This window comes from Euprymna scolopes, chromosome 7 (assembly GCF_053919585.1).
Source record: "Euprymna scolopes isolate OS-2025 chromosome 7, ASM5391958v1, whole genome shotgun sequence".
Classification (NCBI taxonomy): domain Eukaryota; kingdom Metazoa; phylum Mollusca; class Cephalopoda; order Sepiida; family Sepiolidae; genus Euprymna; species Euprymna scolopes.
The window spans coordinates 151,369,967-151,384,432 of NC_136488.1; the positions used below are offsets into that span (position 1 = coordinate 151,369,967).

General features: G+C 31.2%; 1 protein-coding gene across 2 annotated transcripts in view; it reads left to right on the forward strand.

The window, feature by feature from the left end:
• Window positions 1-14,466, forward strand: part of LOC145280058 (regulator of telomere elongation helicase 1-like) — a 1,039,981-nt gene that overhangs the window by 236,380 nt on the left and 789,135 nt on the right. For both annotated transcript variants that reach the window (XM_080131745.1, XM_080131746.1), the window contains exon 3: window positions 1,694-1,919. In XM_080131745.1, the coding sequence (XP_079987871.1) occupies window positions 1,694-1,919 (226 nt within the window). The remainder of the gene's footprint in view (window positions 1-1,693; window positions 1,920-14,466) is intronic.

Here is a 14,466-nt window from a genome sequence, read left to right on the forward strand (position 1 = left end):
TGTCGGGGCCGTCGGGGGTTTCTCTAGCCTTGTCAGTTCAGACAACATTTTTTTAAATTGGTTTTCAAATATTTAGTGGCCCATATCAGTCACTTTTGACAGTTGATATCACTCAAAGGAGGACGTTTTTTTTCTCCGATCCGCTATTTGTTTCAAAATCCAATTTTGGGTCCTTTTAGAAATTGCCATAGTCGAAAATAGTTTTGCTTGTGCTGTATGGGTTTGCTAGCACACTCCTTTTGATTTTTCTAGAATCTTGTGGTGAAGTCACCTTTCATCTGCCACTTTTGTACTTTTTTTCTTCCATCTTTGCCGTCAATGACGAAACATTTCATAGTTTGATTATCTTGCTTGAAATTTTAAAAAATTTCTAATATAAACTTCGCAGCAAGTAATTTAACAATTTCGCCCTTCTCACTATTTGTCAACGTCTTTCCTTTAGCTATTATTAATAGATTTAGGTTACCTGCATAAATTTTTGGCTCACCTGAAAAGAGAAAAATGTTTAACAATAATTAAATTCTGTTTTTGGTTTTTTGTAAAATGTAGTAATGAAAATAAATAAATAGAATAGCAAGTAGAAAATGATAAAAATAAAGAAATAAAGCAAAATTAATAATGAAATTGAGAAAAAATAGGTCTGCAAACTCTTTTGTCCCCCACAGTATATATATATATATATATATATATATATATATATATACATACACAGGGTGGCCACAAAGCCAATGTTAATTAAAGTTAAAAAATTAAAAAAGTTAGAGTAGTAACATTTATTTAAATTCAAAGTAATGGTGCGTGACTTTGTGGCCACCCTGTATATTAGACTACCCGCGACCCGTTAGGTCAGTATGTTATATTATTTATGGAATTAATGTATGAGTGTGACACTTGTGATGTAAAGAAAATAGTTTTTTGTGGCATAACAGAAAAATTTCTATGAAAGTATGTTAAAATGAAAAAAGAATATAGATAGATTTCTATAAGTCGTTCTGTTTATAATTGTTTACTTTTGAAAAAAAAAAAACTTACAGCCATTGAATTATAAGTGGTTTGCTATACTTATAGGTAAATGTGCACTGAACGGATACCATAATACTTAACGTTAAATTCAAATTTGGATATCTTTTAATTTAAATGCAAAAAAAAAAAAAAATTGGAATGCTGAAAACGTACAGAGTAAAACAATACATTTTATTGTCACGTTGATTATTTATTTGTAACGCAAATTAAAAAAAAAACATTTTCGGGTTATTTATTTATGTTGGTAGTGTAGAAGAAAATGTATGAATGTATTTTAAGAAAGGTCTATTAAAAGTGGAGAATAAATTAAAAAAAAAAAAAAAAGGTGGTGGGTAAATCGCTGTTGTAAAATGCTCCTATGGTTGTCAACGGGTTAAAGTAGATTTATTTGTAAGAAAATTGCGTTAAAATAACTTAAATGTATTACAGAAATGAATGATGTAAAATAAATGCAGAAAGTATTAACAATTGTTTATTTGGATAATTTAAATGCAAAAAAAAACAATTAGGACGCTGAAAGTGTACACAGTAAAACAATGTTTTATTGTCGTGTTGATTATTTGTTTATGTATGCATGCGCAACTGGAAGTCTTAAACCGGATGTTTGGTTACAACACCTGTTACAAGGTCATTTGAGTTATATTTATACTATTCTTTCTGTACTTTTCAGACTCAGAACGGAATTTTGGAGAGTCCTACAGGAACTGGCAAGACTTTGTGTTTACTTTGTTCCAGCTTAGCTTGGTTGCAGAGTCGCAAAGCTCAAGTAGAATTGAAATCCCAGCAGGGGGTGATGTCCATTCTTGGAGGAGAGAGTGTGCAGAATCACATCTTTGAGAATCTGTCAAGTAAACTCGGACAGTCATCTGGTGCCACGTGGGGTGGTAATGATTTTGGTAACTAGTTTTTAATTTTTTTTATTTTCTTATTCTTAATCAAAACAAAGAACATTTATTGTTGATTGCATTTTCGTTTAGTCTTCCGCTTGGCAACGTTCCGATGCGAGAACATATACTTGATGAACTTCATAGATTTCTAGAAATTAATGTTAGAAATATTTTTTGGTTCACAAGTAAGCATTGATCCGATTTAAAACCTAATCACTAGATCACTTGCGACTGTGATCATCAGTCAGAAATCTTACCTCCATGCTACTGAGCTTGGCTCAAACAATAAGAGAGATACGTCTTTTTGTTTATATGTATACTACCGATTACCTAGAGATTCCATGGAATATCTGGTTTTATTTTTTATTTATTCTACCGCTCATATGTCTGTATGTATAGATATATACTATATTACATGTCTGTATGTATAGATATATACTATATTACATGTCTGTATGCATAGATATATACTATATTACATGTCTGTATCTATAGATATATACTATATTACATGTCTGTATGCATAGATATATACTATATTACATGTCTGTATGCATAGATATATACTATATTACATGTCTGTATGCATAGATATATACTATATTACATGTCTGTATGCATAGATATATACTATATTACATGTCTGTATCTATAGATATATACTATATTACATGTCTGTATCTATAGATATATACTATATTACATGTCTGTATCTATAGATATATACTATATTACATGTCTGTATCTATAGATATATACTAGCACAATGCCCAGCTGTAAAATATGTTTAAATATAATTTAATTGATGCAAATTTCATATTATTATAGAACCAATTCTCTATTGATTATTACATTGTGCCCAGTATATTGTAGTGATTTCAAAAGTAAAAAAAAAAAATGACTTGGGTTCCATCAGCTAGAATCGAAACCAAAACAAATAGCTCTTCAGCATTATTTGTTACCGTCTCAGCTAAGTTCATAGGTATATAAAAATTTAAATAAGGTTGTTAAACATATAAATGTATATTTGCATGTACTTAGAAAATACACGTTTAGTTTGCTTACACCAGCTGAGTTCTAATTTTTTCAATGTTGAACCCCTTAAGTCATTTTTACTGAGTAAAAACCAAATTAAATTTGTTTCGCAGGTCCAAATCTCTCTGTATAAGGTTTCAAGTCTGTAGACCAAAAATTGACAGAATAGTTTGGTAGAGACCGTTCTGCATGCAGACAAGGTCATTTATATATATGTATATACCAACAGGCTGGCTAGCATTGCCTGGCCATAAAATACGCATAAATATTATATTTTAATTAATGCTGAATTCTTATTAAAGAAGGTATTAAATGTAATGTTAAATTCTGGAAAAAAAAAACAAAAAAAACAAGAAACTGAAACATGTCAGTATTGTTTTTTTCTAAACAGTTCACTTCTTGTGAGTAAAAATTAAAAAAAAAAAAAAATGCTCAAGCTGAGATTGAAACCAAAACCTAAAGATAGTCAGTCAATTACAATAACCATTAGGTCAGCTTGACACGATGTTTAAAAAGTGTTTTCAAACCTACTTATTCTTAACATAAGTAATCTGTCATATGAATTACTCACGCATGTGCATTCGTGAAACAGTTGACAATCAGATAAAAAATATGATGACCTCCACGTGACAATTTTTTTTTCAATTTTTACCTCTTTGCAGCCCCCCCCCTTTTTCGGGATGAAAACTAATTTAAAAGTTTTCCACATATTAGTGTACCAGCAGTATACGTGTAATGTTCAAAAAGTATGAGGCATTTTATTTTTTTCTTATTAGGCCATTGAGTTCTCGACAAGCATGTTGGGTGTATTTCATCACTTAAGAATAAATGAATGCGCAGAGGTCGTAATAAATAATAAAGAAATGTGTGTGTTGCAATAATTACACCTACATCCAGAATGTAATCCATTTAAAAGAAAAAAACTTATCGGAAATGAATCCATAAGATGCTTGCATTACATTCTGACCACTGTAGTCATGTGCACTAGCATTTGAAAACAAAAGATTTTTAATCTGATTTGACGTAAAAAGTTTTTAGTTTAGAATTTTAGTCTTTGAAACTGAATCTTACCAAGGTGATAAGAGGATAACCAGTTTGTTTGCAAGAAATACAACAAACAAGCAGCAAAATCCCACCCCTACACTGTAGAGATCCCTAGATGCTGAGAATCCTTTTGCTCAAATAGTGTCTTCCTTCGAACTGTAAGAATTCCCTCCCAGGTTACTGTTTTCCCCGACTGTACTCACATGCAGAAGTTCAAATGTAATGTGAACAAACACCTGACTGCTCAACTCCCTACATAGTATCCCTACAAATTTGATCCCAGATAGTAGCTTATGTCAAAGTGGCACTGTGCCTTGTTTGGGGTGAAAAAAAGAAAAAAAAGGGGGGAAACCAGTTTCTTAATTTTTGGTTTCTATTAGTGATGGGACGATTCTAAGATTTTTCCCGATTCTGATACAATTACCGATTCCGTACTAAATTCCTGATTACAATTCTTTATAAATCTATAGTATTTCACTATAAAGTTGCTATTTTTTGCCGATTACCATAAGAACTAGTGTTGGGACAATTAATCAGAATCTGGAATTGGCTTTTTGGGGTATCAGAATAGAGAAAATTTGAGCCTATGTTCCGATGCCAAAACTGATTGCTTTAATTATCTATTTTATTTTTGTTTTTATAAAAACATTTTCCACTGCTTGCAGTACTAATAAAATAATATTTATTGATTTAAACTTCCAGTAAGACTAAAATCTCTAGATCACCACGTCACAAGTGTGTTTTTACGTTTGAGAAAATATATGCACATTTAAGATGTGTTTTTACAGTAATCGAGAGAAAATAGAAATTTTATTGTAAAATATTTAGAGATTTATAAAGAATCGGAATTGGTAATTGTATTGGAATCTGAAAAAATATTGGAACTGTCCCATCACTAATAAGAACACATGTTAAATGTGCAGATATTTTTTCAAATGTAAAAATACACCTGTGCGAGATTATATATCGATTTTAGTTTTATTATTACTTTAAAATCAATAAATATTTATTTTATTATTACTAATAGCAGTGGAAGACTTTGTTTTAAACAAATTCAAAAATACAGTTGAAATAATCGTTTTTAGCATCGGGAAATCGACACAAAAGTTTCCAATACCGATTCTGATGGCCCGAAAAGTTCTGATTTTTCCAATTCTGATTAATCGTCCCAACACTAATTGCTATGTTATGATAATTTTCTTTAAGAAAATTTAACTCCCAATTTTGAAACCCGAAATACTTGAAAAGCTTATTCATCTTCGCTAGTCAGTCGGGTTCACTTGGGAATATCCGTTTCTGTCACTTTTCATCTGTCAGCATCGTCTTTTATTAATTGATCTGTTCAGATTGGAGATCCTTTTTTTTATTTTTTTTTATTATACTTTCATCTTCTCTTCTAATTTCTCTTTTATCCCGTTCCCCCTTTTCTCTATTGGTTATTGATCTTCTTGCTGTCAACTCAATTGTATGCATTAATCGAAGCGCAAAGTCTAGCTTGACAATGCTCTTCTTTGATGTTTGATTCCTGAGTTTTCTTTGTTATTTTCAGACGGTGTGCACCTCTTGATGTCTAAATACAAAATTGAGCAGCTTCTATCTAATTGTGTTGACGCAAAGATATTTTTGACTGAACAATTTTTTCCCCTGCTTTTTCTTTCTATGAATTCCTTTTTTTTTTATTCCTTTAATCTTCCTCTCCTTCTACCGTCTCTTTCTCAATTTCTTTGCGCACGTTTTATTTACTTATCTGTCTATCTACTCTTATATAAAAGTCACTTTGTGTGGGTTTGTGTGTGTGTGTGTGAGTTCCTTCTTTATATGTTCCGAAACGGCTGAGCCTATCTTTTGTAAACTTCACACAAAGGTAATTTATATATCTGGCAGCATTCTAAAATATGTTTTGTACAGAAATTCATCCGATAATTATTGAAAATTGAAAAACTGCAACCTTAAAAATAGCTTTTCTCTCTTATACATAAAAAAGAATAATTTTTACTGGGGAATGTTTTACATTATACCAGCCAAGGGAAATAATAAAATTTCAGCAAATCATTTAAAAAAAAAACAAAACAAAAAAAACAAACAGATTTATTATAATCTAAATATATAGCTTAGTATTATAATCTTTATTATAATCTAAATAAATAACTTTTAGTGGTAAAGTATTCAACTACAGATTGAATAATCCCCTGTTCAAGCCCGTGTATACCTCACCATTTTATTTTAATTTTTTTTTTATTAATGAGTTCAATTTACAAATCATTTCTTTGTTTGCATATTTTAAAACTAAACATTAATCAGATGTGACTTTTCCAGGGCATTCATTGTCAAGCCCAAATATCAGCTCATGTGATATTGTAAACAAACACAGATGGAATTTGATGAATGACATTATTATTTAAAAACTTTTTTTGCGAATTAGTCCACCAGGCAAATTATTTCTCGTAATATATAATAATCAAAAGAAGATTAATTCTATAATAATGCATACGCAATCTGCATAAATTAGAATATCATGTTTAAGCATATTGTATGACCAGGCAATGCCGGATTGCCAGCTAGTTTGTTTTGTTGTTTGTTTGTAAGATTTACTGGTTTTCTATTAAAAATAGCATGCTAAAGCATCAAACACAGTTTTTTCTTGTAGAATCTATTCTCATTTTTAATTCATTTAAAGAATAAATTACCAATACCTGAAAGAAAGAAAAATAGAAAAAAGTTATTTTTCTTTGGCCTCATTATGATGTGGACATAGTTTTAGCTGAAGAAATTACAGGATGTAGCTGTCATCCTACATAACATTATTTATCTTTTTTTTTCTTTATCTATTAAATTTTTACAGTTTTGAATTTTTGAGATGAGAATTGATTTTTGTATTTGGATTTTTCATGTTCCTGTTCTCATTGTGTTATTTGTACAATATTTCGGTCGACATAGCCTCCGACCTTCTTCAGACTGTATTGTCGCTCATAAGTAGTTGCTTAGTGGATAGTGACATCTCTCTATTTGTTTCTCTCTTTACTTTTAATACACAACTGAAATTTTGTTTGGTTGACACGTCATATATTGTTGCTCAGTCGATAGTGATGCTTCTCTGTTTCTTTCTCTCTATTTTTTTCTCTATAACATGGTTGTTAAAGCTATTAAAAATAACACAAAATCATTGTGGTTTAACAATGCTTTTAGTACTTATATTTTTTATCTGGCATGAAGTATATGTACAAAATGTCCTAATCCATCCTCCCATAGGGGAAGGAAGCAACTGTCTCAAAGTATGACCTTCTCTCTGTTCACCTCTCTCTTGTCATCCATAAAAAAAAGGTTTGATCAGTTTATTCACTCTGTTCACTCTGTCCCACTAATGATTTCCTGTTTGTGACACAATATCCTGACATGTAGGGCTTATTACTGAATTCTTAAATTTCTGATGGAAATTTCCTCTTTTTGCTAAACCTAACCAAATGTGGAAATTTCCATTTATAACTATATTTTTACACATATCTGTAATCTTGCTACAAAAGGGAACAAACTTTTTTCTTTCACTTAACATAAGACTTAAGTCAAATGTTTTGACAAATACTTTAAAGAAGTGGCAACCTGTTGATGTGAAAACTGGAGAATATGGTTGTTGATACATGGTTTCACAGTCAAATTTTTCTATGAGATGCTAACATGTAGCCCTAATTTTCAACTTTTAATTTCTAAAGGCATTTTCTATTTCTCTGCTTAAGTTAACCTAATGAAAATCTCCAATTTTTAATGATATTTTTATACACTTCCTTCAATCTTGTTTACATTGTGGTCATTTAGACACTAAGATTATCGAAAAGATGGATGAAATAACTTATTTTCAATCGTTTATAATAAGTATAAATAGATATCTATGTCTTATGCAAAAATATGTAAATATTGCGAAATTCCTTTCAATTTCAACTCATTATAATTAATTTATATTTTTTTAGGTTTATTTTGATAAACTTTAGATGTAAGCAAATTTAATCTCTTCTTGATTAAATCCAAAAATTCAGCAAACAAAGTTAAAACACCAGAAGTGGACTCAGTTTAGTTAAATATGGAACAGAAGTCACTGAACATGAAACGAAATACGAAAATATTTGGAACCACATCTTGTTTTATCATGAAACAATAAGAAAGTAAACTTTTATTTTTTACATTTCTATAAATTGTTTTTAATATTTAAAATATATGCATATGGAAATAATTTTAAAAAATTTGTTTACATTTCTTTAAATAAGGTTTTCTTTAATATATAATTCTTAATTCTTAGAAATTCTTTCACAAATTTTTTATGACATAATTTTGTCATCAATAATGTATAATAAAACAAGGTAGCTATCTTCAATTGAATTATGAAATCGAAGTTTATTAATTTTTGTTTTATTGTTTCATGATGGCACAAAAAATGTTAAAACTGAAATATTTTTTTTTTAAATAACTTATTTCCATATGAGTTCCGTTCCATATTTTAGCTAAATTGAATCCACTTCCGACATCTTAACTATGTGTACTGAATTTTTAGACTTAACCCTTTTCTTTTTATAAATGTATGTTATATTGTTAATATTTTTTTTCCAAAGTTACTGCTTTTAGTGAGTTATTTTTAATTTTGCTGTTTTCAACTTAATGTACACAATATTCTTTGTTTACATGTAAAGATAGTCTTGTCTTAAAGAAAAAATGACTATTCGTCAATAGGATATGTTTAATATAGTTTTTTAAGTTGCTTTCACACACACACACACACACACACACACACACACACACACACACACACACACACACACACACACTTCAAATTGAAAACTTCAGTAAAGTATTTTTTTTTTCTTTATCAAATTGTGTTTTGGTCTGATTTTAGATGGTCCAAATCTAAGTTGAAATATTAACTTGGGATAAAAAGAAAAATCTAATTTAATCTTTACTTTCCTATGAATCATATTAAGAAAATTCAATGTGTTAGCTGTTGAAATGAATCTTATATGAATAAAGTTACATTTCTGTGTTACTTTTGTACGTCTTTTTTTAAGAGGTAATGGAATTTTGTCCAATATTTAGGTTAACTTCATCTAATAATTATTGCTTTTATTATGATTAATTTTTTATTTATCATGACATTACATTTGTGAGGATTTTTCATTATTTTTAGTTATAGACTAGCTGTTATAATTTGGTTGCTAATTATGCTAGCAAAATAAATTTGGTGTCTGTAATGTGTATCCGAAGAAAAACAAAATGGAGATTTTGATTTAATTATGACTACCAGCACTTACATACATGTTAGAATGCTGAGTCTGGTTAGTTAAAAGTAAACAATGTTTTTGTCATTAATGTCCTCAGTTAAAGTATGTCTGTTGTTTTACCATATATTATATTCACTATGAACATATGAACATTGCATCTCCTTCCTCTTCAGTATCGGGTGCGTGCTTTGTTGGACTGCAGTGGCTAATGTGTTGTTTATAATCTGAGATGATGCTGAATGCACAGCCAAAAATGTACATATTTTCAATCCAACAATTATGTTCAGGCTCCCCTTGTCAAATTGTCCATGATTTTTTTCTGCGATTGGAAGTGTTCGGGAAGCAAATGCAACAGGTTTCTCTGATCTGTCAGATAATATGTGTAACAAAACAATTCCAGGACGATATTAACTGGCATTACTGTTCAATATCAATTCATTTTCAGATTCCAGATGTACCAAAACATTTGCTCTCTTCAACAAATTCTTGACTTGTTGAAAAACTGTTAACTGGGTGGCCTACCATCTGCAAAAGATACTTTTCTGCATGAGGTAATGTTACATGATAAGGGCTGTCCCCTTTTCATGTAAGTATAAAAATAGAGAGATTAGTTAAAATGAAAATAAAATGAGAGAAAGCAGAAATCGAACCCTGGATATAAGTTTTAAAGAACAATAGGTTTAAATGGAATGTCCAGTAAATTGTGCATTCTCATGAAATAAATAAACTATTCAATTGTTAGAAAGAATGTGGATGATAAAATATGGGTTAAATGAAATAGATATGTAGGTTGAATTCCTTTGTGAAAACAACAAAGAAAAAAATAGGTTATTGAGAAATCAGAATGTGCGGAAACGTGCAACTCGCGCATGTTGATGGCACGTGAATTGTGATCACGTGGCCGGACATGCATGGATTTCTCAATATAGGAAGTGAGTTAGTTAGTTAGTGAGAAACTCAGAGGGAGTTTGAGAACGACAGACGATAGTCTGGAGTTTGAAATTCAAACGTCTAGGAAGTGAGACGGTCACTTTGAAACTTAATATGTGAAGCTTTGAATTCTTGGACGCAAAGCCCCCAACCGGTCAGGGAAGAATAAATGTTCAATGTGGTTTTATAACTCCCGTCTCCTGTGTCCATCATTACATGAAAAAGGTATTGTCTATTCATGTGTACAAACTATTTGAACTTCATCATCTAAAAAATATATGTGTTAGAAATGTGTCTATTTATGTTATACAAACACTCCTGTTCATACGAACTGTCAAAGCATAAATGCCAACCTGTCAATCCATCGGCATAAATGCAAACCTCTCAATTATCGGTCTGTCGATCTAGATATGAAAACACTTTCTCAAAATGTATTTATATGCAATCACACTCATTTATAAACTCTCAGCCTCACTTTATATCTACGTGTTAATGTCTCTATATCTCCCATCTCTTCTCACAACATGATCACACACATGAACCTCAAAGATCTCTTACTTCCAGGAACAGTCTTAAGACGCTTATCTTTACAAACAAGAACACTAAATAAGAACTCACGTAACATATGCGCACAAGTGGTACTTTCGTCTAATAATAATAAATATAACAGTGATAGAGAAAACTAGTTTATCTACAACATTGAGAAGATATCTGACATAAAACTGATGTGAACCCAGAAAAGCCTAGAGTTCAGTTTCATTTTGAGGAGCTGATGCATCCTGGACAGCGCGTTTTTTTTTTCTGTGTGACTTTAGTAAATCGGCGATGCCATGAATGCACATTTATCCAAACAAGTATGGATGGCAAATTCCAAAAGTTTCGTAAACAACCTGTCAAGATCATTTAAATATTTAGAGATTGTTGAAACTAATATCAATATGTTGTCATCGTAGCGAAATATAGTTCATTCACAAGCAAATTATCCATACAGTGCTGGTAAATGCCAGGAGCTTACTTTGTAAGTACAACCGCCTGACTTTTGAAGTAGAGACACTGTTGTGTGTTAATGGTGAGATACTATAAGTTTCGCTTTAACAGTAATTGTAGAAATGCTGATCTGAGATCTAGCTTTGTGAACGTTTGTTCCTGTACCAACTTTGCATCCAAGTCATCAATTCTGGGGATTCGGGTATTGGCCAACGTTGGAGCATTTATTGTCATTTTGTGATCCCACAAAACTGAATAAATTGGTTAGTCTTAACAACTGTTACTGTACGAGCAGTCCATTTTGAGTACTGTACAGGTTCAGTAATGCAGAGATTTCATTCTATCCAATTATTTGTTCACTTTTTTATGCAAGACAAAGAGCATGTGTTGAGCCTTGCAGAATATGTGATTTGTATTTGAGTTTGGATTCTATTATCTTATTGGAATGAAGATTTGCTGTTTGTAACTAAAACTGTTTCATATTTCTCAGATTTTTTTCATTCTTAAACCTTGAGAATTATATTTAACTTAATATTCTTGCTACTATATATGTAAACTCCAAAATAGACTCATCATTAATACATACGATTATCTGTTGCATCTTTGGTCAAAGTAAAAGAAATCCTTCTAGATTAAAATAATTTTTATTCTTGTTTACATTCAGAATGTGCCATTTTTTAAATCTGGATCATGCCTCCTTTAGAAACCATCCTTTTGTTTAGTTTTATCTTTGTGGAAAGCCAAGTAAATAGTGACATTCCTCCTTTCTCTTATATATATATAAAAGAATATTGAACCACTTTGTGCTGATAAGCATACGTGTGTAAGTGGTATTTTCTATTGTTCACTATCTTAACAAAATAGAAATCTAATGGGTTTGTGTATGTAAATATGTGATGCATATTTGCGTTCATGCATTGCAGCGAGTGACATAAAGATAGGTAAACATTTGCACTTCCTATTATTTGGATTCTTTGAATTACTGTTCTCATCTTGAATGTTATTTTCACATTTCTGTTGATGTAGCCTCCAACCTTCTTCAGGTGTATCTTGCCAAACTTGGGTATCTTTCTGTTAAACGTTAGAATCTGCACAGAATTTTGCACTGAACCTATTATTTAATCCATGGGAGTAGCATATTCTTGTTCTGTCAGCCATGAGTGTGTAGAAATCTTTAGCAATACTGAAATTTATATGAGGGTTGTTCCAAAAGTAAAGCCTCCTATATTTTTTTAAAAAGTGGGTATTATTAAAACCAGCAACCCTTTTGTGCTCTAAGATTTATTTTTTTACATAGTCACAACTTTTGCTTGGAATTCAATGACGCATCTCAACTTTTTACACACGTCCATGACAGGAGTTGCTTTCTTAGTCTCACGCTGTCAATATCTGCAACGGAGAGATGAAACTTTCAGGTCATAAATGCATAAGTTCAGTCTTTCTAACAATGAATTTTACAATTTTCACAACGTTTATCAGGCAGAGGTTCCCTGGACCTGTAATTTACTCATTTCGTTATCTGTTTTTGAAGGAATAGAGCCCTTTTTTCTTAGTGTGTGTGTGTGTGTGTGTAATATATATATATATATATATATATATATATATATAATGTGTGTATCTTTGACAATTAAGTGATCTCATTTTTAAAAGGGTTGTGGAAGGTGATAACATATGTATAAACCAAGGTTTATGTGTACAGATGAAATATAGTGAAGAGCTACACAAATGAAATGATATTTTCATCATAATTCTTATTAGACTGACCTAATTAGATTTATCATTAAAATATATGCTAAAAAATGGTTGTCAGAATATTTAAATGTTATTTTGGAAATTGTGTGTGCAAGGGAAGTTTACCTGTTATACACAGACGTGTGTTTCCTGCGTTTTTAAGACCATAATAAGCAGATTTCTACTTAAATTACTACAGCAGCCTCCCATGGATGCAAGTTTTTCACTTTTTTTTTTTAAGCTTTATCTCCTCATTGTGTGTGTGTGTGTGTGTGTGTGTGCATGGGTTTGTGTGCATATGTGTGTGTGCATGGGTTTGTGTGCATATGTGTGTGTGCATGGGTTTGTGTGCCAGTGTGTGTGTGTGCATGGGTTTGTGTGCCAGTGTAGGCCGAGTTTCTACTGTAAAGATTTCTCTCTTAACTTTCACGTCTCTTCGCTGCCTATTTTATTTCACATCTGAAAAGAATGGAGACATAAATGGATTTCTTCTTCCCTTTATTTGTGCTTCATCTTTAACTTCTGTTGCACTGGCTTTGCAAAAACTCCTCCACGCTTAACATTCAACCCTTTCCTCACTGCAGTATGAGCAGTGGAAACCTGATAGTGTCAGAGGTACCCGATTATAACAGAGCTCTAGTGAAAATGAAGAAGAAATGAACATCAGAGTTTATCATCGTCTGGTTATCTCTGCCTCTGTAGCAAGCATGGATGTGTAAGACGAGGAATCACAACTGGATGGATTGAGAATAACAAAGTTACTTCTGCGTATGTGCAACTTTCATTCCTTTTGTGTCTTCTGGGCTAAACGTTCCCTGACTTCATATGCCTCCATTACGTTTTACGGCTGTAAGTAATGAGTGGTGAAACCTGTACAATTTCAGGTTAACGAATGCCTGCAATAACAAGGTGGATTTCATGCAGACTAGACAATCCTGAGGCATGATTTTTTATGAGCTCTATACACAATTTTGATTCGTTCAACAAATAACCTATCAAATAATACTCACTAATATACACAATTTTGATTCGTTCAACAAATAACCTATCAAATAATACTCACTAATATACACAATTTTGATTCGTTCAACAAATAACCTATCAAATAATACTCACTAATATACACAATTTTGATTCGTTCAACAAATAACCTATCAAATAATACTCACTAATATACACAATTTTGATTCGTTCAACAAATAACCTATCAAATAATACTCACTAATATACACACTTTTGATTCGTTCAACAAATAACCTATCAAATAATACTCACTAATATGCAGAAGTTTGATTCACTCGATAACAAGAAATTGTTTGTATTACTTGTTTTGATCATCCTGTTGTTCTCCTCGAGTTTTATTTGTGCAACGTTTCGGTCATTGTAAAACTCCAACCTTTGTTAGGCATGCTGGTCACCATCTTGGAAAAGAAAGGAGAAATATACTGGCTCCATAGATGGTTTCGTATTCTGTGAGTTGTTTTTGCTTTTTTTTGCCGATGTTTTGTATGTGTGAAAATCAATTGGTTGACAAGGAGAAGTAATTTTAATTAAACTTGACAATATTG